The 26,082-nt window shown below is 40.7% G+C and overlaps 2 protein-coding genes across 2 annotated transcripts in view; both read left to right on the forward strand.

Moving 5' to 3' along the window:
• The window catches only part of wars2 (tryptophanyl tRNA synthetase 2, mitochondrial), a 30,024-nt gene extending 19,830 nt beyond the window's left edge, over positions 1–10,194 (forward strand). The window contains exons 3-6 of the mRNA XM_004571978.3: positions 1,349–1,429; positions 3,219–3,301; positions 5,994–6,112; positions 9,381–10,194. Of these exons, the coding sequence (XP_004572035.1) occupies positions 1,349–1,429; positions 3,219–3,301; positions 5,994–6,112; positions 9,381–9,829 (732 nt within the window). The 3' untranslated portion in view covers positions 9,830–10,194. The remainder of the gene's footprint in view (positions 1–1,348; positions 1,430–3,218; positions 3,302–5,993; positions 6,113–9,380) is intronic.
• A 6,717-nt stretch (positions 10,195–16,911) lies between these two features.
• The window catches only part of tbx15 (T-box transcription factor 15), a 33,599-nt gene continuing 24,428 nt past the window's right edge, over positions 16,912–26,082 (forward strand). Inside the window, exons 1-2 of the mRNA XM_004571979.3 lie at positions 16,912–17,476; positions 23,529–23,736. Of these exons, the coding sequence (XP_004572036.1) occupies positions 17,290–17,476; positions 23,529–23,736 (395 nt within the window). The 5' untranslated portion in view covers positions 16,912–17,289. The remainder of the gene's footprint in view (positions 17,477–23,528; positions 23,737–26,082) is intronic.

Here is a 26,082-nt window from a genome sequence, read left to right on the forward strand (position 1 = left end):
ACGATACAGCATGAATGGAGGCTGTGTTTTTACTAAGCCTTTTAAATATCAGCGTTTTATTGCACTGTTCAAACCATATCCTTGCCCTCTCTTTGTTGTCATCGACATCTGTCCCATCTCTTGTCTGTCTGCAGTGTGTAATGCATACCGGCCCCCTACATGCTAGCCTGAAATCCTGCTTTATGTCCCTGCTGTCTGCTGTTGACATCATGCTCCCCAGAATGCTTTTCAAGCTGCAAGAGACAGAGAGGATGGCAATATAGTCAGTGTCCATAAACTTTAATTTGCTGAAGCACAAGGATATTTCCTGCATCCCCAAACACTGGCTGTTAGACACAGAAGCTTTTTTTTTTTTCACATCGGGTTAATTTACTGCTACCAGATGCATCAGCTACACTGCATTAACATTCACCTCTTTGTGTTGTGGTTTATTTGTCCACATGTAAAAACCATTTCCTTAATCCTCTAATTGAATAACCAACCCACCTCCACTGAGAGTGAACGGTTGTCTGTGTGTATGTGTTAGCCTGGCGAGCTGTGCAGGGTGTACCCTGCCTCTGGCCCTACGGCAGCTTTGATAGATTTTGAATTAAAAGATTTCAGTTATGAGCTTCTGAGAGGGCGCTACTTTCCATATATACAAAGTTCTTTTCCCAGTAGCTAATTTGCTGCCAGGATTATTAAAATAAATGATCGATAAAGGTATAGAAATCCAGCATCGGTGTATGAAGTTTAGGCTGGGTCAGCTTTTAGTCTGCCAGTATTTATTTGTTAGTATCCCACTTATTAAACACATTAAAAAAACTGATACAATGAGTATAAGCCTACAGGTGAGAGTGGGTGCACCTGTGTGACAGGCAGAGGTGTAAAAAGGCAGTATTCTTCTCTTCCACTTAGAGGCGCCAGGGAGTTACCCTCCTTTTCCTCCACCCCAGCTGTCCCGTGGATGACTTTTTATCCATCCGTCTGTGTTTGTTTAATCTGCCTGCGTAATTTACTTCTTCTGTTTATCTCTTTGGTGCCTCCCTGAGGTTAGGCTCTCTTCTTTAATTAACCGGACTAAGCGGTGCAGTGAGTTCAACGTGCTTGGGAGTTTGCATGTATACAGCAGCAGGAGGTTGGCTCTTGTACACATGTAAAAAACAGTGTTGGTTTCTGTTAGACTTCGTGTAAAGAAATCTCTTCATGACTTCAGCTTATAAGGTACCGACTGGTGAGCCAACAAGTTCGTAGATATTTGTGATTCAGCCATATTAATCTGTAGTGGTAATATTATTAATATTGCAGCCTGGTGATAGATTGAAAGGTGTATGCTGACATTTGGATGTGTCCCCACTCGTCACTGCAGGTGTCCGAGCATGCTGAGCTCTCCTGGATCCTCGGCTGTCTCACCAGTATGCCTCGGCTCCGCCACCTACCACAGTGGAAGGTGAGATCTTCTCCAGCAGACACTTGTGTATAAAATGATCACGCACAAGTCTTTATTTTTGTTGTTTGTATCAGTGCTCATTTTAAAATAACAATTATAATTAAAAGAATTACTGTGGTGCAGATTTCACTCATGTAGCACCAGCATGTGGACATGAGTAAAGAAAACTATGTCTGAAACCAAACCGCATCACTTGCTGGTAAATATACTTGTATATGTATCCTTCTCTACCCATCTGTACTTCTCTGAGCCTGGGCCTTCTTAAATGGTCTTCCTGTTAAAAGGGAGTTCTTCCTCCCCATTGTGGTTGCTTAGTATGTATATGTATATAAGTATATGGCAAATGGGTCAGCTACATGTTAAAGATGGCTTGCATGTATCCACAATCAACAAAATTTCATAAAACATTCAGAATGATTAAAAAATAATAAAATACAATGCAAATGCAATCAACCAGTTAGCCTATTGGAACCTTTAGAGAAAAGTTGTTACTATGAGACATTCATGTCATTGTTGTTTAAGGACTGAGTAATATTTATGATGCATTATATTGGTATATGTTTTCATAATCTTGTCTCTTTTGTCTTTTACTGTGCAAACTGAATTGATTTATTTAAATGTGGCCTGTTAAAAATGCAGTAATGCTTTACAAGTCACTACGAGCATCTGTCAAAATTTAAAGCAATTCATTCAAACATTTAAATGTTGAACGGCTGAGAAGGAGCAAGTGCCGCGGTGGTCGGGCGAGCTTGTGAACAATGACAGAAGAGCGTCGGTGAGAAGAAAATAATAAAACATTTTCTGATAGTTTCATGCTACGCTTCTGAACACAATTAAACGCAACCACACCCCCGCACAATGCAGGAAAAGGGCTTCTCGGTTGGATTTTGCATGGCCTCTCTGCTCTCTGTGTGTGGGTGTGTGTGCTAGCACTGCTATCGATCAAACAGACAAACATCTGCAGCTCTTTACACATCAGTGACAGACGGAGAGCCAGAGTTGTAACCTGGTCAGTGTGATTTTAGAGACTCAGGAGCTATGCACAGCCAGCATGTAAAGGACATATAGGCACCCACATACACTAATACAAACTGGAAGTTTCTGGCAAAGCGATGACTCGGAGATATAACTTCTGTATATATTTATACAATATCTACAATATCTTTTAAAGCAAAAAATGGTTTATTTGCAAGGGCGTATTTTCAGTTAATTAATAATGATAAATAAAAACAAAAAACACAGTTATAATTATAAAAGCTGCAAAAGGAGTTTGTAATGTTATAGCTATTTTGTAACTGAAGTAATATTTCAAACATGAATCCCACCATATCAGTTCTTACCTTCAGTGGAACACTTACAAATTAAATTAATTCCTCTGTTTTCTCTTAAGTTTCATCATGTCTGTGCGTTTTTATTTTGTTTCTCTGCAGCATTTGCCGCATTTTTAATTCATATAATTTTTCTTCACTCCTGGGTGCAGTTTTAATACACGACGAGCGAGGATCAACAGAGCTCACGTCTCTCTGTTCTTGTTTCTGTTGCTCTTTAGAAAACACCTTTCGTTTACCCAACAGATGAGTTGATTTCAAAAATGCAAACTCATCCGTACCTCGTTTGTTTCAGTCTATGAGTCATGAAAGTGAAAATGGCTCTTTATGGGGAAAAGGAAAAAAGTCAGCTTGAGTCCATCTTTCTCCTGTCTGGCTCTATTTCTGGTTGCTTTTAGTGTTTCTGCCTCATCGTTGTTCTTTTTCTGCTTCAACTTCCTTCCCTCTGTCTTTTCCTCCAGATGAAGAGCAAAGTGAAGAACGAAGGCAGCGTTGGTCTCTACACATATCCTGTCCTCCAGGCTGCTGATATTCTTCTCTACAAGTGAGATTTCTATTCAAGTAGCGTACAAGTTATATTGTGTGTGTGTGTGTGTGTGTCAGTCAGATAACTCGTATTTCTTAGGCTGTGTACCCTAAGCATTCACAGCTTTTCGAAAAACACTTCCAAAAGCCCTTCCTTCTGTGAATAACTGATTTTTATATTCCAAACTCTGTTAAAAAATTTAAATAACTAATTTTCCCCCTATCATTTACAACTTCTTCCTGTAAAGACTGACTGTTACAGTGCTTTCTGTCAGGGTTCCTTATTTTACTTGATGAAGATGAAGCTGAGAAACCATGAAGGGGGATACATCCCTGCTGAAAGCATGGCTTGCAGCCTTTTGCAGACATGTGCGACCATCCTGTGCTCAGAAGTGCATTTATCCTAGCAGCTGGAGGACAAAACAAACAAACAAAGGAGCTGCAACAGAGGTCTTGCTTAAGTATCGGGCCATAAATGACAATATACAGTGTCTCTCACTGAGGTATTACTTTAACAGCAGTTTCCTCTTAATGTTGTAGTTTCTTGTGACTGTTAAGTTTTATATTGTTACTTATTGTGCTGATAATTTATCGGGATGGCTGTGGATCAGCAGGTAGAGCAAGGCAAGGCAAGTTTATTTGTATAGCACAATTCAACAACAAGGTGATTCAAAGTGCTTTACAGAGACATTGAAACAAAAACAAATAAAAGCATGATTTAAAATTGATTAAAACAAGCAAACAAACAAACAAACTAATTAACAAACAAACAAACAAACAAACAAAACAGTATATAAAATCAAAGCAGATAAAATCAGAACAGTAGATAAAATTAGTAGTTAAATTTAAGTTTTGAAATTTAAGCTTAAAAGTGTGGATTTGGTGCTTTATTCAAATGCAGCTGAGAATAGGTGAGTCTTCAACCTGGATTTAAATAAACTGAGTGTTTCAGCTGATCTGAGGCTTTCTGGGAGTTTGTTCCAGATATAAGGAGTGAGCAGGTCATCTACAGATCGGAACGTTGGTGGTTTGATGCCTGGCTGCTCCAATCTACTCCAGACTGCAAGATACTGAACGCTGAGTTGCTCCCGTTGAATGTGTGTGAATGTTTGCTAGAAAGCACTTGTATGTAGTAAAAGGTTGTTGCATAAATGCGCGTGTGAGACATGCAGAAAGTAGAATTAAAAAGTGCTATTTAAGAACCACTGCAGTTTACAAACCCCAAACAAAGTCCCAAACTTTAAACGGACCCTTTGTGTTTTGCCTCAGAGAGGTTTGTGTTTTTAGCGTCAAACCCTGATGTAGTTTGTGTAAATATCTGGGTCATTATGTATCTTCATCACTGGTTGTCCAGCAGCGCCGAGCAAAGTAGCAAAAGCTAAGCTAATCTTTTCCCCAGTGTTTTTATCTTTAAAGTAACCAGTTAAACTTCTGCTTCATCTTTGCATTCTTCTGCAGTGTTGGGACAACACTGGTGTTTTTACATTTATTCGAAGATAGTGAAGTTTCCATGTTTTCCATTCCAGTCCATAATGTGTGCTCAATATGAACCTGGAAGCTAAAATCACCTCCACTAACATAAGAAAGAACGAAATGCGTGAATTAAAAGAGTAACTGCAATGAAAAAGGAGCAGAGCCAGTAATCCACATAACAAATACCAAACACTGTGAGCCTACTAACTTAAACTGATTGCGAGCAGTGTCCTAGTTTAAATATTTTTATTATTTGATTTATTTTTGCAAGCTCTAGTTTGGCATCACCTGCCTGCACAAAGCCTACAAAATACTGTTTAGCAGAGAGGTTTACCCGGAGTACAAAAGAACAGCAACATTTTTGGATACTTTTGGTTTTATTTTTGAGATCTCTGCCTCTAAGTTTTATACTTTTTTCCCCCTCATTATTCACAACACAGAAAATCAATTCCACAGCATCTTTTTTTCATTTTTATTTATTTTTATTACAGAGGCCATTTTCCTTTTAATCTACAGCACATGCCACCTGCTCTCAGAGGCCATTTCTCCAGCAGAAAATAATTCCAGTGCAAAGTGTTCACAGTGCGATCTGTAATTTATCACGAGTAACGGGGACAGCATGTCTGGCAACGAAGAATGCTGGTGAAAATGTGTTATTTTTTAATATCTCACCTCTGCTGCGCGGGGGTGGAAAGAGAAACATAACGTGCAGATATCTCCAAATAAAACCTCAAAGTAGAGATTATAAAGAGGAAAAAATGCAATCTCTAATTTCTTTGCCTCTGACGTGTTCGTATAAATATCCGCGTCACACATTTCTGGTGGAAATTTGTCTGAGACAAAGAGTTTTGTGTGTGATCTGTGAGGTGCAGCCTGCTGATGAGGCGTCAGTGGGTTTTCACGTGAGATAAGTTGGTTGGGTTATTGTCTCGTAGCGTTTCCAAATTCGCATTTAGAAGGCATCTCTTCAGCTGTTTCTGGTTCAGCAGCCATATATCCAAAAGCTCATTTCCTGTGGAGAAACTGAGTCTCATCTTTAAAGAGAAAATTAATTAACTGCTTCCTCCTCCAGTTACAGAGTTGCCAAACACATGCTGAAAAAGTCTCCTGCAGTGACTCCCAAGTGTCTCCAATTTGTCCTTGCGTCTCGCTCTGCATTTTAAACTCTGTGCTGTCACTGTGCACAGTGCTGCACGGATCACGTCTCTAATGTGCTGCTGTGGAATCATCTCTCTCAGGTCCACTCACGTCCCTGTCGGAGAAGATCAGGTCCAACATTTGGAGCTGGCTCAGGATCTTGCTCGCATCTTCAACAACCGCTACGGAGAGCTGTTCCCTGAACCCTGCGCCCTGCTCAGTAAGAATACGTGGCATGATGGCGTGTACACACTCATGATTTAGGCTTTCTACGGTCAGCTTCTTAAAATCACGTAGCTCTCTGGTAGCAGCAGCTTTATCTTCTTATGTAGAGAATGTCATCATGTGACATTAAAGTCGCCTGTTTTAGTCTCTTTAGGCTTTAGCTGTGTAAGTGAGGCCTCACTTGTGCGATGGCCTTATGCTGTATATACCAAGTCATTATATTTTCAAATGTGCTTGTTGCATTTTATCAAAAAGTTTTTTTTATTTGCGAAGGGTTGCAGATTTTAGTTGATTTTTATTAAATCTCCATCTTTATGAAGTTTTCTGCTTGAATATTTTTTTTATAAAAAGTCTTCTAACTGCCTGAAACAAGCTGAGTGCTATAAGTGAAGTGAATGTTTTTGGAAACTAGATTTTTTTTTTCCTGCATTAGAAGTAAAGCTTTCTTTCTGCCTTTCCATCCTTTTTTTTGTCTTGAATTATTGTCTCCTCTGTCGGGAAAGTTTGTGATTGATTGGTTCAATTTCTCTTTTTATTTAATTATTTTTTTGTTGTTCCTGATCTAGAGCCAGGAATCTTTGGAAGTGTATTTTGCATCACATACAGAGCAAAACTGGAAAATGAAACTTAACTTAAATAGCTGAAGAAAAGTCAGTAATAAGATGCTTCTGGGCCTAAAGCCTTCCCTAAAAGACGGTCATGGCTGGTTAATCTTCCTGGAGGATTAACATGAACAGACAGGGTTTCCTCATTGCGACCTTACTTCTTTTTTTGGTTGTTTTTTGTTTATCTGCATAAATAGATATCACATTGAAATGAGAAAACTGGGAGAAAGTGTCTCGGTTTTATCAACAAAAAAAAAAATATCAGGACCTAATCCAAATCCACGTCTCCGTCTGTATCCAGGGAATTTTCAGCCTCGGAGGATGTGTGCCGTCTCTGGCCGCTCGTGTTAAACAAAGTCCCAACGTTTGAATGGACCCTTTGTGTTTTGCTTCAAAGAGATTTATATCACTGAAGTCATTTTAGCCCTGATGTAGTTCGTGTAAATATCTGGGTCATAATGTATCTTCATCACCGGCTGCCCAGCGGCGCCGAGCAAAGTAGCACAAAGCTAAGCTAAACTTTTTTCCCAGTGTTTTTGGTGCATCTTTAAAGTAACCGGTTAAACTTCTGCTTCATGCCTGCATTCTTCTGCAGTGTTGGGGAAACACTGATGTTTTAAAATTCATTCAAAGATATATTGCCTTTTCCATGTTTTGTAAACTAAGTCGGAGTGGGACGTGCTGTTTAGCTAAAGCTAAAAACCACCAACTGCAGGGCAGCCAATCAGAAATTAGAGCGAGGTTCAGGGGATTAAAACTGACAAGATTTGAAATACAATATGACGCCGTTATTATTAATATTTTCTTTTGAAACGTTTCCCAAAATGTACCAACCAAATGTTTTTATACACGAGGCCAACATTTTGAAAGATCCCACCCTCCTTCTACTTTCATTCCTCATGATTAGCGGTATGGTGGAAGCACGGGATGGAGTCAGTCATGTGTGCATTAGAGCTTTGATTAAAGAAATATCGTCTTCCTCTTGTATAATAATTAGGGAGGTAGATTTGGAGTGCATGTCATCAAGATGAGTTTAGAGATGTGTGTATGCATATATGTGTGTGCCCGAGTGTGTATGCACTCTTGCGTGTAATCAGTCGGCAGTATATAGCTCATACCAGTGGACCCCACCCTCGTTTCTTGTCTTTGGCATAGCAGAGTTGGCAGTCAGTGGTCTTTCCTTTGAAATGAACCAGAGTGTTTTAATTTGCTTTAGATAAAGACATCTTGGCGTTGATGAACAGCCCACATGTGGCCTGCTTGTACAGGACCAAACAAAGAACTGGAGCTGGGGATGATTTTAAGAGTGAAAGAAAGAATGAAAGGAAATACCGGCTCCCGTCATCTGCTGATCACTTCACACTCGCATGCGTCTGTTTCACACCGGGATATTTTTACAAGCGCACACAAATGTGTCAGGCAATCCTATTTCAGCCATCTGAACATAGAGGAATAAATGGAAAATTACACCTAGCACCTGAAATCTCCCCAAAATGCAGATATTTTAATAATTAGACGTTTAAGTCATATTTAAAGTGGCCTGACTGAAACGCCTTTTTGACCATTTAAAAAAAAAAAAGAAGAAACAAAGTCAGATTCTCTCAAAAGGCTGGGGCTCGCTTACATTGCTTTTAGCTGTCAGCTTGGACTGAAATCTGCACTCCGGACCTTTTTTGACTTGGTTTTTCATCGTTTGGCTGACCTGCAGTTTGATTAGCAGAGGCTGTTAAAGTTAAACAGCCTGAGACGAGAATGTGTCGACACTGCTCAGGCTTCTGCATCCACCTTTTGTCTCGGTGTAGATTTAGTACAAACAAATCTCAAAAGGCGTTATTTTTAAAGCAATAGATTTCTCACGTGTTTGGATCTTTACTGGTGAACCGCTGTGGAATTAAAGCGCTTTGAAGTCAAAATATTCTTTTTGGTACTCACCGGTATTTCCAAACAAAGGAAAAAAATCAGAGTCAGGCTTTAGTAAATATGTATTTGTGTTTTTTCTCCCTATATATATGTATATATAATATATATATTTTGTTGTTTTGCAGGCAAACCTTTACCCGTATTCCTTGGAGGTTATGTTTTTTGGTAGTGTTTGCATGCATATTATTGTGTCTGTAAACATGATTGGTTGAAAAGTTTTGAATGAATTCTTGTGAAACGTTGTAGGGGTGTAGAGAGGGGTCATACTAACGATCCATTAAAATTTGGCTCTCATCCACCAGGGTCCACTTAATGATTTCTTGATTAAACAATGAGAAAAATCCTCATGACTTCGAAATTATGATTCTTACAAATGTCATGTGTATTGTCAGCATATAGAAAATGCATTAAAAGTGTGTTTAAAAGATGACAAAAAGATTCTATATACGAGTAGATAGATTATAAATTCCCTTAAAAGTAAATACTGCCCAAAGATTGAGCTGCTTTGGTGGACGTTTGCACTTTGGTGCTTCTTGTCTTCCTCTGGGACCGGTGATGCTCAGCGTTGCCTCAAACATAATAGAAAGCAAATGCTTTCTGATTTAATCAGAACCTAAATTTCTTGACCTAATAATTTTGAATTTTGCCAAATTCCTCCACTCTTACGTGTCTCATTTAGAAATAAAAGTGTTTATTACACTGAGAGGTTTTCCTGATCCCTCTCGTTTCTCTCCGCAGGCTCAACACGAAAAGTCAAATCTCTCCGCGACGCCTCAGCCAAAATGTCCAAGTCAGACCCCCAAACGATGGCAACCATTTCCGTCACAGACACTCCTGACGACATCGCTCTCAAGATCCGACGAGCTGTCACAGACTTCACCTCTGAAGTTACCTTTGACCCGGAGACGCGTCCTGGTGTTTCCAACCTGGTAAACATTCACGCTGCCGTGGCGATGATAAGCGTGCAGGAGGCTGTGTCTCAGGCGAGAGGATTGGACACCGGAGCCTACAAGAAGCTTGTAAGCGAGGCTGTGATCCAGAGGTTGACGCCCATCAGAGAGGAAATCGAGAGGCTGAGGTCGGACCGGGCTTACGTGGAGCGAGTGCTGGCTCAGGGGACGTGCAGGGCGCGGGAACTTGCTGCACCTGTGCTCGCAGAGGTCCGACAGAGAGTGGGCTTCTGCTGAGAGACAAGAAAATGACCCCACATTTATACTGTGAGCCTCTCGGTAAATTACTGCTGCTGGTGGAAAAAGACTCAGCAGAGTGATGCTGGTCAGACTTTACAAGGGTGACTTCTTATTTTGCTCCGTGTATGTCCTCAGTGAAATCAAAGTGGAAGCTCGTCTTTCGATGCAGTTGTTGCATCTTATTTGCTTTTGCTCATGTTTTACATAATCATTCGCAGCCTGTTTATTGGCCTTCTGATTCAGGCTGAATGGGTTTCCTCACAAGCCATCGTTTTATTTTTGTCATTATTATTATTTTTTTTAGAACATTTTATCTTCTTGTTTCGAGCCTGTCCAAATAAAGATTTAAAAGTTGTGAAAAATGCTTCTCATTTAAACCGTCTTCACTTACAAAAGTGAGCCAAGTGTGCTTTCACAATTAACCTCCTAGGACCTGGCGTCCACATATGTGGACATCACATTTTGGGTTATTTAGACCAAAATACTCAATTTTGCTCTACAAGGGCCTGATATCCACTTACGAGGACATTATACTGCTACTGTTCTATCGAAATTTTAAACGAATATCCTCAAATGTGGCTCTGATTTTTCATAAAAACAAAAATAAGGTAAAAAAAATAAATCTGGTAATTCTTTGTTTTTACATTCATCGGGCCCCAATATGCCCAAATATCAAAGAAATTAAAAATGCATGCCGTGGAAGAGTTCGGGTCTTAGGAGGTTAAAGCTGCAGGATTAAATACTTAAAAAATAAACAGTGACATAATAAAAGGATCCATTCTAGGTTCAACATGTGGAAGAGGTCCTGCTTCCTGACATTGAAAAGTTCTGTGTTTAGTTGGGAGAAAAAAGCTGAGTGAAAAAGATTTTTGAAATGTAAATATATTTGTCAGTATCATTTAAACATTTGCAGCTCAGCCGTTGTTTGTTCTTTTGCCCTGGGTGTCTTATTGACAGTTGTTTGTGCATGTGTGTTTCAAGATGCAATGTGATTGAACAAAATGAATGAATCTATTGTAACATTCCTTTTTGATTAGCAGCCACATGTAACGTGCACGTAATTACACATTCCCCACGCACACACACTTGTTTGAAGTCCCTTTATTCATTCATTTATTTCTTTTCTGCACTTTCCCATAAAGTGTCTGCTTACACAAACAAACACTGAGTTAGTCACTCAGGTTTTACACGCGGTCCATTAAACGCATTTATCCAGTTTACTGTTAACGAGGCTGTCCAATAGGAGGAACCGTTATAGTCTTGTAATACTTCAGCAGGGGTGTGAGATGTACCTTGAATATTTCAGTAGGAGCAGTGACTTTAAACATTTTCGCCCCACGTCTCTCCCTTCTTTTCTTTCTTCTGTTTTCTTTCCCGTGCTCCCTCTGCTTTTATTTCTCCTCTTTCCTGTTTTCTCTTCTGCCTACGAGTGGTTATTTCATCAATTCTGCTCACTCCCGCTGTTATTATTCCTTCTTCCTACATTATACCCACTATTTTATTTTATTTTCTACTCTCTGTAATCAGCTTTCTGTTCTTCTGCAGGGGCATCCCCGGGGCCTGCACAAACACACACACGCACATTATGAAGCTGGACTGCGCTGTCGTTTTTCCATCCCGGTGTTTACCTGGGAACAGACCACATCCCTGCATGGTTTACTTCCCTTTTGCTGCCCCCCCCCCCCCCCCCCCCCATGTTGGCATAAGGAGCTGATGGAATATAAATAATATATAGGCTGCATTTACACAGAGGAGCGGGCTGTAAATCCCAGCGACCTGCTATGGGACCGCAGCACTGTGACAAATACCTGTTTTTGTTTCAGAAGACACGGCGGCAGTGATATAGTTGCGCTGTAATAAGTAGTGCGTTTCAATGTGAAGGCGACACAGCAGCTCACCCGTTTTATGCGTGGGGGGTAAAAACTTTAACAGAGTCGTAGTAAATGCGCCTTTCTTTCTTTCTTTCTTGAAGAAATCACCGTAAATCGACCGGGATCCACGTGTCGCGTGGAAACAGCCACAGACCTGAAGAATATAAAAAACGAGACATTTTTACTGATGTTGACCTAACAGGGTGTCCACGCAGTGAGCAAAAGAGGAAGCTGGTAAACCTTAAACCTCGGACATTATTGCCTCCCCCCTCTTAAATTAAATATGTTGCTCAGTGTTGTGTGCTGACACGTGATTAATTACCAAATAAAACACGTGACACTGTTTCTCTTGCGCTTTTACCCAACGCGAGGGCAATTAATTTAGCATGCAGGCTTAATGTTACACGTTTTGATTCTAATTTGATGAAAATTTGGATATACGCATGCGCTGTTCAACAAAGTTTAAAAGCGTGTACCTGAGAGAGGCAGATAGAGAGCTATTAGAGCTTTGGGCTAATTGTTGGAAGAGAGGATAAAGTGTGAGAGTCCAAATGTGCGTGTACGCATGTGCGTGCGCGCGCTAGCGACTACAATTGTGTTTTTTTGACTTTCTGCTGATCGTGGCTACACCGCCTCTTCTGTAAAGGCTTCAAATTATTTAAAAAACTTTTTTAAATTTAAAAACAGAACAGAGAATTTGTCCCGATGCTATTAATTTTATTTAGCTGCTGATTAAAGTATTTTATCTATGAAGGTATGAAACTATAATAACACACACAGCTCCATTCACTATTCACATAGCCTCGTTCACTCAGGCTATGTTTTTGCCATTCATAAGTGCTTTATATCTAACAATCATACTCCGTTGGATGCATCGAAGAGCAACTTGGGGTTAATATTTGACATGCAGACTGTATGCCAAATATCCACCAAGCCTGTGATTAGTAGATGACCTTCTTTACCTCCCGAGCTGCCCCCCCCCCTCCCCCCAATTTATATAATCAGCATTAGCATCACACTGGGGAAGTATTCCGCTTCACCAGATACATTCAGATTATGGACTTTTTACATTGAACATTACTGTAAATGAGCCCCCGAATTTTTTAACTTTTTAAAAATTTTCAACTAGTGTCCAGTTTTAATTATGACCTATATATCTTTATCAAAATACACTAAAAGCCAAGGCTGTGGGACCTAGAGGTGCTGGGGGTCGAAAAAGGCAGACCTCGTAAATAAATAAAGGTTTAAACACTTAGTGCTAATTGTGTCATTTTTGGAATTGTCTTAAATTAGTTACACTCCCCCTCCGCCCCTGACAAAATGACGTTACATACTAGTGAGAGGTAGAAGTGGTGGATTAAAATGTCTGTGAGTTAAATGTCCTCACAGATATCACAGATACACTTCGGAACAGCAAGTCACATTTGGACCATTATGACCTGCACCCAGATGAAGGTAACGCTTTGGTTTATTATGATGCGCAGTTTGACTTTATAATTATTCAGTAATTTCACAGTCCTGTCTTTGTTGCAGAAGGGTAGGCTACTTCACAATCCGTATAAATTTTGCATTAGGGCCGAGTATGAAAATATCCATATTTGGAAAGGTTCTGGTCAGCTATGCCAAAATATGTTATTTTATATATATGTATATCATGACTTGTAGCTGACCGACTTGTATACTGCTGTTTGTGCCTGACTTGTGTGTACGCGCGCACGCACGCGCGCACTTGAGCATCTTCAGCTTCAAGTCTTTAGCTCTGCTAAAGACAATCACCAAAATTAACTACTGGGTGATTTCGTCATGTAGCTTATCCAGAGTGTAATGGTTTGCATATATTCGCCTTAAAAACGGAAGGTTTCCGGGACATAATTCCCTCTGGGGTTGTGCAGGGCATCCGGATCGTGCCAAAAACTGATTTCCGGTTTTCATTATTAAAAACAAAAACTTGTCAAACCTATGTCATTAATGATATAAATTAATTTTAAGCCAGAAACGACATTTCAGTTAGAGGGCAGAAACTGAAATCGGCTTTTGGTAAAATGCCTAGATCCTCCGTGATCCAGGCAAAGGAGCGTCGCTGACATTAAAAAAGGATTTCTTTAGAGTGGTCTGGCCAAAAGTGCAGCAGAAATTGCGACATTTATCCCATAATAGTTCTATAAAGATATTTTATTAAGTATCCAAAAATGACTGGATTGTTTCTAATATAGGTACAGTAACACAGAGTCATAAATGTGCTTGTATTTCTTTATTTTACATAGTCAATATTATTATATTGTTATATGTACCAACATAAGCAAATACATTTCACATAAAGAAAAAACAATAAAATTCGCAGTCAATTTTTGGCAGATGATCACTCTTTGGACAAAAAAAGGAAAAATTAAATTAAAAAAAATCTGCAAAAAAAAGTCCGTGTGTGTGTGTGTGTGTGTGTGTGTGTGTGTGTGTGTGTGTGTGTGTGTGTGAGAGAGAGAGAGAGAGAGAGAGAGTCGGGGGGAATTTTACAGCTCAGGCGGAAGGTGCTTACAGAATCCGAGAGTTGCTGTCAGATTGCACGCTCCATTGCTCTCTTCGTCCCTCGAGGTCAGGCGGGGTCAAACCCTTCTTTTAGTTATTGAATATTAACTGCACGTTTGACCGTTTCCGCCCACCACCCTCCACGTGTCGATCTCGCGGGGCCACGCCGGATTTAATCGAAAACCTCACTGTGGTCGACGAGGTATACCCTAACTCCGATTACTAAAGGAATCTAAAAGGGAAAAGAATTTTTAAGGAAACGGATTTATTAATACTGCCCACTCATTTCATTTATTGATTTATAAAGCACATTTAATAACAACAGGGAGTTGACCAAAGTGCTGTACAAAATAACAATTAAACAATGGCATTAACAACAACAACAGGTACGAAAATTAAAAGAAAATTAGGATAAAAGAATTGGTAACTCTCATACAGTTTCGAAAGCCAGAATAAAAAAATATGTTTTAAGATGCAATTTAAAAAGAGTAACAGTTGGGGCCTTTCTGATGTGGAGAGGTAGATCATTCCACAATTTCGGTGCCACAACCGCAAATGCCCGATCTCCTCCATCCTAGACTTATGTAAGGTAAGGAGCAGGTGATCGCTTGATCGAAGGGCTCTAGAGGGCGTATAAAGCTGCAATAGGTCAGACAAATAGTCCGGTGCCTGCCAATTAGCACTTTATAAGTCAAAAGTAAGATTTTGAATTTAATTCTAAAACGCACTGGAAGCCAATGAAGGGAAGCAAGCACCGGAGTAATATGCTGGTGTTTCTTCACACGAGTCAAAAGGCGAGCTGCAGCATTCTGTACAAGTTGGAGCAGGGCCAAGCTGGACTGACTGACACCCACACATAGTGAACTGCAGTAATCCAGCTGAGATAAAACAAACGCATGAATTGCTCGTTCCAAGTTTCTAAAGGATAAAAAAAAAGATCTCCGTCGCTTGCTTCACTTTTTGGGTGAATGAGATGCCATCAGGGCTATAATTGGGATCTAAATGGCAAACAGTTGGTTTTAGTGTTTAACGAGTTTCCTCCCACGGGGGATTCAACGTCCCCCACACCAGTGCGCACACAATATTTACTTGTTTACTTTTGGAAGAATTTTACGCACAAACATTTTTCTTCTTTCTTTTACAAAACATAAAGAATAAATAAAAAGAACCCGTGATATAGAGTCACACAGACTGCCACAGTTTGTTATAATATTCTAACACAGAAGTCCGTATTCCTCTTTTATCCAAGTAATTAGTTCAAATATGTCCGCAAACGTTTTGCGCGCATATTACCATAAAGACCGTAGCGCAAGTAATGTCCTTTTAAGCCGCCACAAGTTCACATATTAGTATACCTGCTGCGTTGATCTCTGTACAGGATAATGAAACTACCCACCTCTATTTCTTTTTTGCAATGTGCTCACCGTTTTTCTTCAGTGTCCTGCGAGCCATCCTCGTGTGCGCGCAGTATTTATTTCAAGATGACAGATGCACAGCAATAACCTCTGGAAAGCTCCTTTTTCAAGAACGGCACTCTGACTTGGGGCCTGCCCGGTTCCCACAGACGCGTTTGTGTTGACTGATCACACAGGCAGCGATCATCCGCGGCTCTTCCCCACCCCTGACACTTTTCGACCCGCAGCTGATGAAAAATGTGTAAATTATTTCCCCCGGCAGGAACTGATCGTCCCCGAACTGAGCGTCAGGCCTGCAGACTGATCACGTGCAGCTCAGCAGCTCAAAACAGTCTCAACAAAGGGCCGCCGATTTTTTTAAAACAGGGATTTGATCCCAAGAAACCGATCACCTTCCCGCTGTATTATATTATAACGCTGAGCGTCATTTTTGTATCAATATTTAATTTTTAATATTTGGTTGCAAAGGTGGGGCTAGTCTTCTATAAAAGCTTTTCTACCTGCCGGTAAAAAATGTCTCTAAGCCCTGGACGCGTATGTTTCTTGCGACTCTGTTTTTCTTTTACTGACCTGCAGATCTGTTAAAAACGACCCCTCAACGAGCTGAGCAGAGCACAAGAATTTCACTTGCTAATCGTCTCGTTCCGTTTGCAGTGTCCTGAGCGCACAGCTCTGAGATCAGCCCACCTGTCCTGCTGAAGCTCTGTTCCGGTTCCTCAGCTGTCGGGCTGACACAATGGAGCTGTAATTGAGCTTTTCCTGCAACGACTTTTAATGATGGAATCAGGTTCAAGCACTTTGTGAAAGTGTAAAATATCAGAATAATATTTTGTGGTGGTCTCCGTGAGGCCGAAGGCCTCGCCTCGGCCTCTGCAGTTCCAAAGCTGATGATCAACAGTCAGATTAGGACTTAAAGTGAAGTTGCAGGATCTGGGTATCAAAGACTAAAATAGGTGTGTTGCTGAGGTCTTTTTTTATTTTTTATTTTTTATATATTATTAAGCCCATAAAGTTTGAACTGATAATGATCTGATTGGTGTATTTACATGAGGCCCTGCCTTTAATGTCGATAAAAGCACAGTAAAAACACATATGTGTCTCCATATGATTCATTATGGAGTAAGTTCGTTAGGCTGTTGAAGTCGGAGAGATGGCTCCTTTTCCCGGACGCGCTCCTTCCTGCTGCTGCCATTGGACAAAACACTTTGTCTTGCTCTGTGTTCTTACTTCTCATTGGACACGCGGCTTTGCCAGAGCGCAGGAGAGCCGCCCTCTGCGCCTTTGAGAGAGAGAAAAAAAGACTCCTCCAGAAGTGATTATCAATCAGAGAGAAGTGAGGGGGACAGAGAGAGAAAAAGACACGGAGTGGAAGCACGGAGAAACGCGTGAAGCAGCACACCGCACCAAAAACACCGAGTCCTGCCGCGCTGCCAGGATGACACAGTCCTCCAAAAGTTTGTCGCTGCGTTTCTAGTCACAGTTGGGATTACTTTGGACACTTGGTGAGTTTGCGATCCGCTGTAAACACTGACGTGTGCATTTCTTCTTCTTCTTCTTTTTATTTTTTTGATTGTTTTGCTTCGCTGCGTTGGACGGACGGAGTGGGTTTTTCGCCGCTTCCCCCCACTTAGGGTGGATTTTGTGAGAAATGAGTGAAAGGAGGCGATCTGCCGCAGCTCTGAGCTCTAGAGCCCACGCTTTTTCCGTGGAAGCCCTGATCGGCTCCAACAAGAAGAGGAAGCTCCGGGGCTGGGAGGAGAAGGAGCTGGAGTTGTCCATGGAGAGCCTCGCCACGGACGGAGAGGATCCGGCGCACTGTCTGGATATGGATCCCGGTCAGTGCGCAGACACGCACAACATCGCTCAAATGTCACTGCAGAGCACCGCAAATCCACAAGTCCCGAGTCAAAACGTGGCTCTGTGTTCAATGACCCAACCCCGTGCAGAGCACACAGAGTCCACGCTCCACATTGTTCAGATCTTTACATTAAACAGACTGAGATGCAAGCCTGTGGAGTTATGCGTTTTGGTCTACAGGGATATTGTCTCATATATTCAGCATATGCGTTGATTTTCATCAGTAACAACAATAATAATAATAATGTTAGGACTTAGTTGATATTTGGTAGGTTTTTTGTGGGTTGGCCAAGTTTTGACTCTGGACTGGCGGATTACAATGTGAAGCTGCACCAGAAACACATAAAAACACATTTGAATCAGCTGTTTGCTCCTTGAGCCATTTTAGCCCAGCAATAATCTGCTTGAACTGCAGGGAGGCCTCAGTTTACTGCAGGAAGGTGCACTGGTTGAAACTAACCACTTAGTCTAACACGTTTCATCCTCGAAGAGGAGCAGCCTTTAAATAGTCACAATTACACTGTCCTCTGATGAGAGTTTAAAAAATAAGTTTCTGTGGAGAATTGCATTTTGCGCTTAAGGCGCACAAATTCGCAGAGCAGCCCGTCCATTCTCCATTCACGAGTGCGCACAGAGAACGCTTAAAGAAAAAGAAAGAAATCAAATGTTGTCACGTCATCTGCTTAAAACGGGTAAGCGCTTTAAATGTGTTGTATGAAACTAACAGTCACACAAGATGATTATGAAATATTTGAGTTCATAACTGCACTCAAGTAGTGGAAAGGCGGGTTGTGTAAAAGCAAAGGAAAACTAAATAATAATAATAACAATAACAACGGAGTGAAATAAATATCACAGTTTAGAAAGCGTGGCAAAAAATAATTATATTTTATTGTAAGTAGTTTTATACGTATCCTTAAAACAAGCATGCGCGATGAAGCAATTAAAAAAAATAAGTTTATATAGTTTGTTCTTTTTTTATTTTAATTTTTAAATCATAGCTTTTTTGCAGCTCAAAACAAACTTCATTGTAAGTTTTTTGCGCCAAGTCAGCATTTCTATATTTTCATTGCGCAATATAATTATTTTAAATAAAACATAATCTGTTTTGTCTCAGCAATCTTAAGGCGTAATGCGTGGAGATTAAGTAACCCTGCAAAATAACCCTGACTGTTTTTTTTGTTTGTTTTTTGTTTTAAATACCTTGAGGCTTCCCTTTGAGTTCACAATGTTCGTTTTTCGCTTCACGGGTTTCAGCTGCAATTCAATTTAGTTTTATCTTTAAAATCATTCACGAAAAAAGATTTTTGTTAAGTCGGTCACTTGAAAAGTAAAATTAATATAGAGGACGTGTAGATAATGTGCGCTATGCACATGTGAATTCACATTAGTTCGCCGCGTGGGCCTGTGTGAATCAAGTTCTATCATAACCGCATCACTGCTCATTAAATGTTTGTATGAATGCGCAGAAAGGTAGAAGCTGAGCTTTGAGCCTTGAGCTAGCTCAGACGGTCTCAGGCCAACACTACCTCGCCGCCTGCAGCAGTCTGACCTTTGGGGTCGCACGGCTACTCTCCGGTCTTCAAACGGATCCAAACGCAAACCTTAAAGAGTAAAAGCAATAATAATAAAAATAACAAAAGCGAATAAACAAAACCAAACTATAGTTTTCTCGAGGGTTTGCCTCCCAGGAGCTCTCTTGGGAAGTTTGTTGTTATTGAAGGCCGTCCGTGGTGAAATGAGGAACGTGGAACTAAACGCTGATTACAAGCAGCTCGTTTCTGTATGTGTTTGAAAGGGTAAACGCATCAAGAAAAAATAAAGCTTGATAGTCACTGAAAAAAAACCTTCAAGTCATTTACTAAAATGTTGTTTTTGGCTGCAGCGGGGAGCAGAAAGGTCTCTAAGTTCATCTCCTCATAGTTTTTGTATAGTTTCAGAATTTGTGGCTGAGTGGACCAGTTCCTGGTCCCTCTGTCCCGCTCATTAGCAGGCGGATTCCTGGCAGGTTCCGCGGGCCCTGCTTGAGTCCGAAAGCCTCCACTTTGGCGCGTCGGGCGGAGGTGACCGAGAACAGCGAGTCTCTGTGGTCAGATTATGTGGTTTAGAGGAATCCTTAACGGAGTGATTTTATTTTTACTCAACTCCAGGCGATGCTGGATGCCGGCTGGTCGTATAACACGTTTATTAGCCTCAAAGACAAGGGCAGGACTGAGACAAGCACAGAACTGAACCAGGCTCGGATTTAACAGCCTGCCTGGAAGAGCTCAGCAGCTCAGTTAGCTCTGAAAAAACGTTGTTTTGTTAGACCTCACAGAACTACTTCCACCACACACTCATAATATTTATCCATTAAAACATCGATTAACAAGTTAAACTACATCTACTGTGAATTCAGAATTATGCGATTTGTATGGCGGTAATTTATAATAATTACTTTTTAATACGCAGAACTGAAGCCATGCAACAAACTGACATTTTGCTAAAAATCGGGTATTTATAACCTATTAAGGTCAATGTAAAATTATATATTAATGTCACTACACCGCTCCTTCTGTTTGCCATTTCTCCAAAAGCTCCCTCTCTGTGTAAGCATGCAAGCTGATAGAGAGAGATGGGCTTGAAGTTTGCTTACTTCCAGTCTGCATCAGTGTAGGAAACAGGTGCTCTCACGGTGTGGATGGTGTTACTCACTGGTTTCATGCTGGGCAAACCGCCGCTGTCCACTTCAGATGGCGTTTTTCCAGTTTTGCAACCTAAGACATGACATCTTTTATCAGTGCACCCCAACATCAAACGGATATTTGCAGATCATTTCAAAGGGATATATTTGGCATGTATTTTCAATTTTTTAAAAAGTTGCATGATTTGTAATATTACCTACTTGTGGAATTGTTTTGAAGTGTTGCAGCCCAAATCAGGTTAAAAAGGTCAGTACTGTTCATTAGAAGGAAATTAATAAGACATCTATACTCGATAATTTAAACCAGTATTTTACACTGATGATATAGATCCGATCTTGAAGTTTTAATTGGTGATAAAATAAATTCAAATAACAATAATCTACTTCCTCATTACTTCCAGCATTTTCCTTATTAACATATTAATAACTATCTATTTACAGTTCAACCCCGCTTGAGTTCTGCTGACAGTGTAGTGACAAAATGTGAACTGCAACACAAGAGACCACTGTAATGTACAGCACAGACGATTCAGTTCTGGCCAATTAGTGGCTTAGCATCAGTGTTAGTCTCAATTTAATAAGGCCTGGCATGAGCTTAAAGAACCACAAGATGCTGGCCCCATGTGATATTCTGTTTGTGTGTGTGTGTGTGTGTGTGTGTGTGTGTGTGTGTGTGTGTGTGTGTGTGTGTGTGTGTGTGTGTGTGTAGCTAACCACAGCAGATGTCATGACAGAATTCTGCTGAGTGGGCAAATTTTTGTCTATCAATAAATGTCAGTTTTTATTTGTTCAGCATAAAGTGGGAACTTAAGCTCTGAAACAAAAACCCAGGTCTTATAATCTTGGCGCTGTGCGACTCTGGACTAAAGGTTTTATGCTGTGTTTCCTGTTTTGCTCGATTTTGACACATTTGCTCTGAGTTCTTAAACTGTGACCTGACCTCAGACGTGCCATTTAAATCTACACATGGACATAACGCACACATTGAGCTCTACCTGCTGCTAGGTATGTTTGCCTGTTTGTCATTTAGGTTTAGAGCTCTGCGTTCGTGTGTGTGTGCAGCCGCCGAGTGGCAGAGGACAGGTCCTTCAGCCTAGTGTCAGGGCGGCCCGGCTCCAGCTTGGTCCTTTGGTTCGCCCCCTCTGCATCTTGAAGACATTCATACCAAAATTATCTCATTTAATCGAGCTGCTCATGCTGTCTGGAATGCATCTGTTTCCTCTGAGCGCCTCTGCTTCACACACCATCAACTAGCTTGAGATGCCAATAGTGGATTGCACAGGGTAGCTTTTCAGCCCATGTTTACTGCAAATATTCCGATCGAGCTTAATTTTGATGGCACAGATGTTCGCATTCTTTATTTGTTTGGAACCTCGTTACTGTTAGAGTGAACTAGCAAATGTGTTTAGATTATTAGAAGACCCCAATTCAACACTGAAACCTGACAAATAATATTCTTGTAGATTTATACCCTTATTTGAGCTTCTTATTTTAATTTGGTGACAGACTTACAGTTGTGCCACACAGCTTGAAACAGAGTTAATCAAACTTCACTGCGGACATTATTGAGACTGATGGTGGTGCAAGGCTGAAAACACTCAACCCTAGGCCAAAACATTATATGAAAATTATATACCAATAAAAAAAAAAGAATAAAAGCAAATGTCTAAAGCAGGTTAACAATAGAAGTCTGTTTATCTTAATAAAATAAGGTGTTTAATTTTCATTGAAAGCCCTGAGTTTCCTTGATCTAACCTTACAGGCCCCTTTAAAAATTAATTAGAGCAATACAGACGTGATTTTTTCTTCATTTCACTTAAGCCCTCCATCCTGTCCTCTTCCTTTGGCACCAGGAGCATGTGTTTATAAAGTGTGAGGGGGCAGCTGAATGACTGTGTGCATGAGTGTGAACAGTTAAAGGGAATCATGTGTGACAGTCCTCACTGGCTGCAGTGACACTGGAAGGATCTCCCAAGAAGATGATAGAAAGACTTTCTCCGTCTCTCTGTGGTCACTGCACCCCTCGCCCCCTGCTCTTCCTATCTCTCCCCTTCACTCTCTTGTTTCCAGCAGGGTTGGCTCGGCCTGCGCCTCGGTGTTTTTTTCGCCTGGGACTCTGTCCAGTCTCTCAGCAGCTCTGCATTTACATAACCATATTTGTGTGCCCTTAGTCTGCCAAGTCAACCTCCTTGTGTCAGGGCCCTCAATAAATAATACATTATTAGATTCTTTTTATTTTTTACTTTCTGGGTGGTGGTGGTGGTAGTGGTGGTGGTGTTGGAAAGGGTGTAGGATATTCGGCTATAAACTATTTCTGAGAAAAGTGAAACGAGAGAAAGCATGTGGTGATCTTGTGAAGGTTTCTATCTGGATAAAGTGCAGGTTCAAAGATTTGAGCAGTGAAGATTTTGGCAACCCAGCTGGAAAAAAAAGATGATCTTTTTTTTTTATATTTAAGCCCTAAAGGTTGAAATTTTAAATCTAAAAGACATCACATGTGTTAAATCACATTACAGATTCAAGCAGAGAAAAGGGGGCAGAGCAACTGCTGGTTGTGTAAGTCTACATTCCTCTTTCGGTGGAAGGGATTTGGGGGTTTTAAAGCGTTTTTTAAAATTAATTCTATTATTATTACAAGAAAGTAGCTTTTTTAGTGTAGAATGCAAACTTAAGTAACAAGTGTTTCTGATGTAAATAACACAGCTACAGCTTGGGTGACGTATTTCAACGGAGTAAATTGAACTTCTCACAGAAAGCCACTCGAATTTCTTCGGTGTGCTTTTTATTTTGTCCGCTGTATAGTAGCCTGCTAGTTTAAAGCACACTGAAATAGGGCGACGTGAAATAAAGTGAGGTCACTCTGGTTGTTTTTTGGGGGAATTAGAAGCTCAGAAAGATGGAAAAGCTCTCCTGTAGGTCTGGATTTGCTTCAAGATCGGAGCAACGTTTTATCTGGTCTAACGCTGTGACTGCGCTGATGACTTTGAACGGTCAGTCTGTAAAACTTGGTCCAGGAGGAACACTTGAGGGGAAATTTCATTTGCTAAATGTTTCCCAGTAGAATTCTTCATTGTGTGGCCCGACTTAAAATTTAATATTTTCTAAGTCGCTTTTCAAAGGCCTTTACGCAGCATTTATTCTGCTTTTGACACCGACCCAGAACTCCATGACGAGCCTGAGCCAGTAAGCCAAACGCTTCTCTCCGGCTGTAGCCGGCAGGTGATTTGGAGTCAGCCGAGAGAACCGCGCTGTACTTTCTGGCCGTGCCAAGTTTCCTGCATAAAGCTTAAAGCGCTTAATTCCACTGTTTCAGAGCTGCCTTCTCATCTTCCTCATTCCCCCCTCAGACTCAGAGGCGAGTCCCGGCTCGGACGGAGAAGGTCTAGCCGAGAGGACGTCGTGTTCTTTCGGCTCATCTGCCGATCTGGCCCCGGGCCCCTGCGACCCGTCTCCCCCGGCCTCCATGGATGAGATTCAGGTGGAGCTGCAGTGCGCGGACCTGTGGAAGCGCTTCCACGACATCGGCACGGAGATGATCATCACCAAAGCCGGCAGGTAAGGTTCATATACACCCCCTGCTCCATCCAAACTTATCACACACATCCACCCATCTTTTTTTTTCTTTATTTTATTTAATTAGAGGTAAGCGTATGAAAACAAGTCTCTCCCGCACAGGCCTCTCTCTCTCTCTCTCTCTCTCTCTCTCACTCACACACACACACACACACACACACACACACACACACACACACACACACACACACACACACACCTCTGCGCTCTGTCTGGAGGGTGTTAATGTGTTGCACATGCAGGCCGCAGTGCTGCGTTCAGGCCCTCGTGACGCGGCAGGTTATTCCTGATGTCGGAAAAGAAGGAGACCTGCTTCTAATTAATCTCTGTAACATGTTCCGGCTTTTTTGTGCTCTCTCGGGCCAACAGTCCAAACACGGAGCGAGAACAGAAGTTGACCTGCGGATCCTGAAGGAAGTACCTTTATCCCTGCGCCCGCAGCGCCGTGCGTTTCCGACATTTCCCCGCTCGCTCCACAACAGTCGGCATGACTAACAACACCTCTGATAATGTTTCCACTTGAAGGCAAATAGCCCCCTTTAACACTGTATCTGTTATTCCATCTAATTACACTCTGATACTCTTTACACTTCCGTAGAACAATTTGCCTCTTTAAAATGTTTTAGGTCTATTGAATCAAAATGTTTAGGAAACACTGCGAAATGTTCATGTAAAAATCTCATTCATGTTTGTATTATTATTATTATTAAAATTATTATTAAAATTATTATTATTAAAAATATTATTATTATCAATACTACTACTACTAGCAGTATTGATAATTAAAAACACTTCCATTCCCTAACTATAGTAGAAATGTATGTAGGCCTGTGGGAGAACTGCTTTTTCCTTTCTGCAACACAGCTAAAAAAATAAATTCTAAAAATATCGCACACTACATTATTATCATTATTATTTCAGTTTAACAGGTGAGTTGTATTTGTTTTACATTTAGAAGAATTATTATGAGATCTGCTTTGGTCCATCCTATTGAGCTTTTTTCTTTTCCTGTTGCAACACTTTGGAAACCTGAGTTCAAATATACCCAAAGCTGTTTCTCAGCTCTTCCTCTCTTCAGATTGAAATACGGTCTCATGTCGCCCTCCTCCCGCCGTCACACACTACACTTGGCCGTTTTTATGAATTGGGTTTAAATTGGTAATCGGCTCATAAATAGAGCAGCAATCAGTTTGCGCCGAAGCAGAGTGAAGGCGGACGCGACCGTCGCCGAACGTATTTCACGGCCTGCTCATAATAAGCTCATAAATCCAGAAGAGAAGGGAAGCAAGAAAACAGCCCTCTTTTCTCATTAGGCAGGCCCCGATTTACGACCGTTAAACGCACAGCCGAACAACGCGGCGTTTGAAGTGCAAAATGAGGAATTAAGCTGAAATGTCTCCCTCTCCATATACAAACTTTTATTTAATATGGGTGCAGTTTTTCCCTTTAAATTGGACATTTTTCATGCGGTTTGCATCACTTCCAGTCTCAGGCTTTGCAGGCTATAGTTTCCAAATATGAAGAGCTGGTTGATAATATTTAGGCATAAAATCCAAATAAATCATCGATACAGCATTTTTCTTATAGATGCAAAGGGGATAATTAAAAAATATGTTCAAGAAACGTAAAAAAAATACATGTGATTTAAAATATTAAATAAATCTGGAGATAATATGTAAAGCTCAGAAGACTGTCAGCTGTACAAGGCAGAAGTTGTCCAGACTGGATTTATGGCTATTAAAGGAATAATCAGGGCTAATTGAAACTGTACACAGAAATCTGGGATCTTTGGAAAATCAAACGAAGTGAGATTCCAATGTCTTGAATAATTAGTCTACTTATCGCCTGTTTTAATGAGCATAAACAGCCTAAAATGTGCCTGCGTGCTGTCTCACATCCCTGCGTCAACAATAGCCGGACTGTTCAAATGAATGAATACACACTAATGTTTCCTCATTACAGAGAGGGAAGGCTGACAGAGCAAAAGCTGAAAAAAGTTTAATTAAATATTTTTAAATCAATGTTCTTGTATTGTTATCATTATTAATATAATTGTTATTGTTGTTGTTAGTGTAATTCACCATTTAATGTGGTGGTTATGATTATTAGTGTATTTTTTTCATGCTCCTAATACGAGTGTCTGCACAGTCGGCAGTGCTGCATCATGACAAACATCAGGAGTGTTTAGGGTGACAGATGTGCATACAGCAGCATTTCTTTGTTGTGTTCTTGTTTTTGTTCCCAATTTTTCTTCCTGTCTTTTCTTTTTTTTAAACTTTTTTTGTAAATATTTAAAGCCATAAATATGTTTTATACTCCACAGTAGGA

The sequence above is a fragment of the Maylandia zebra genome, linkage group LG16 (assembly GCF_041146795.1).
Source record: "Maylandia zebra isolate NMK-2024a linkage group LG16, Mzebra_GT3a, whole genome shotgun sequence".
Lineage (NCBI taxonomy): Eukaryota > Metazoa > Chordata > Actinopteri > Cichliformes > Cichlidae > Maylandia > Maylandia zebra.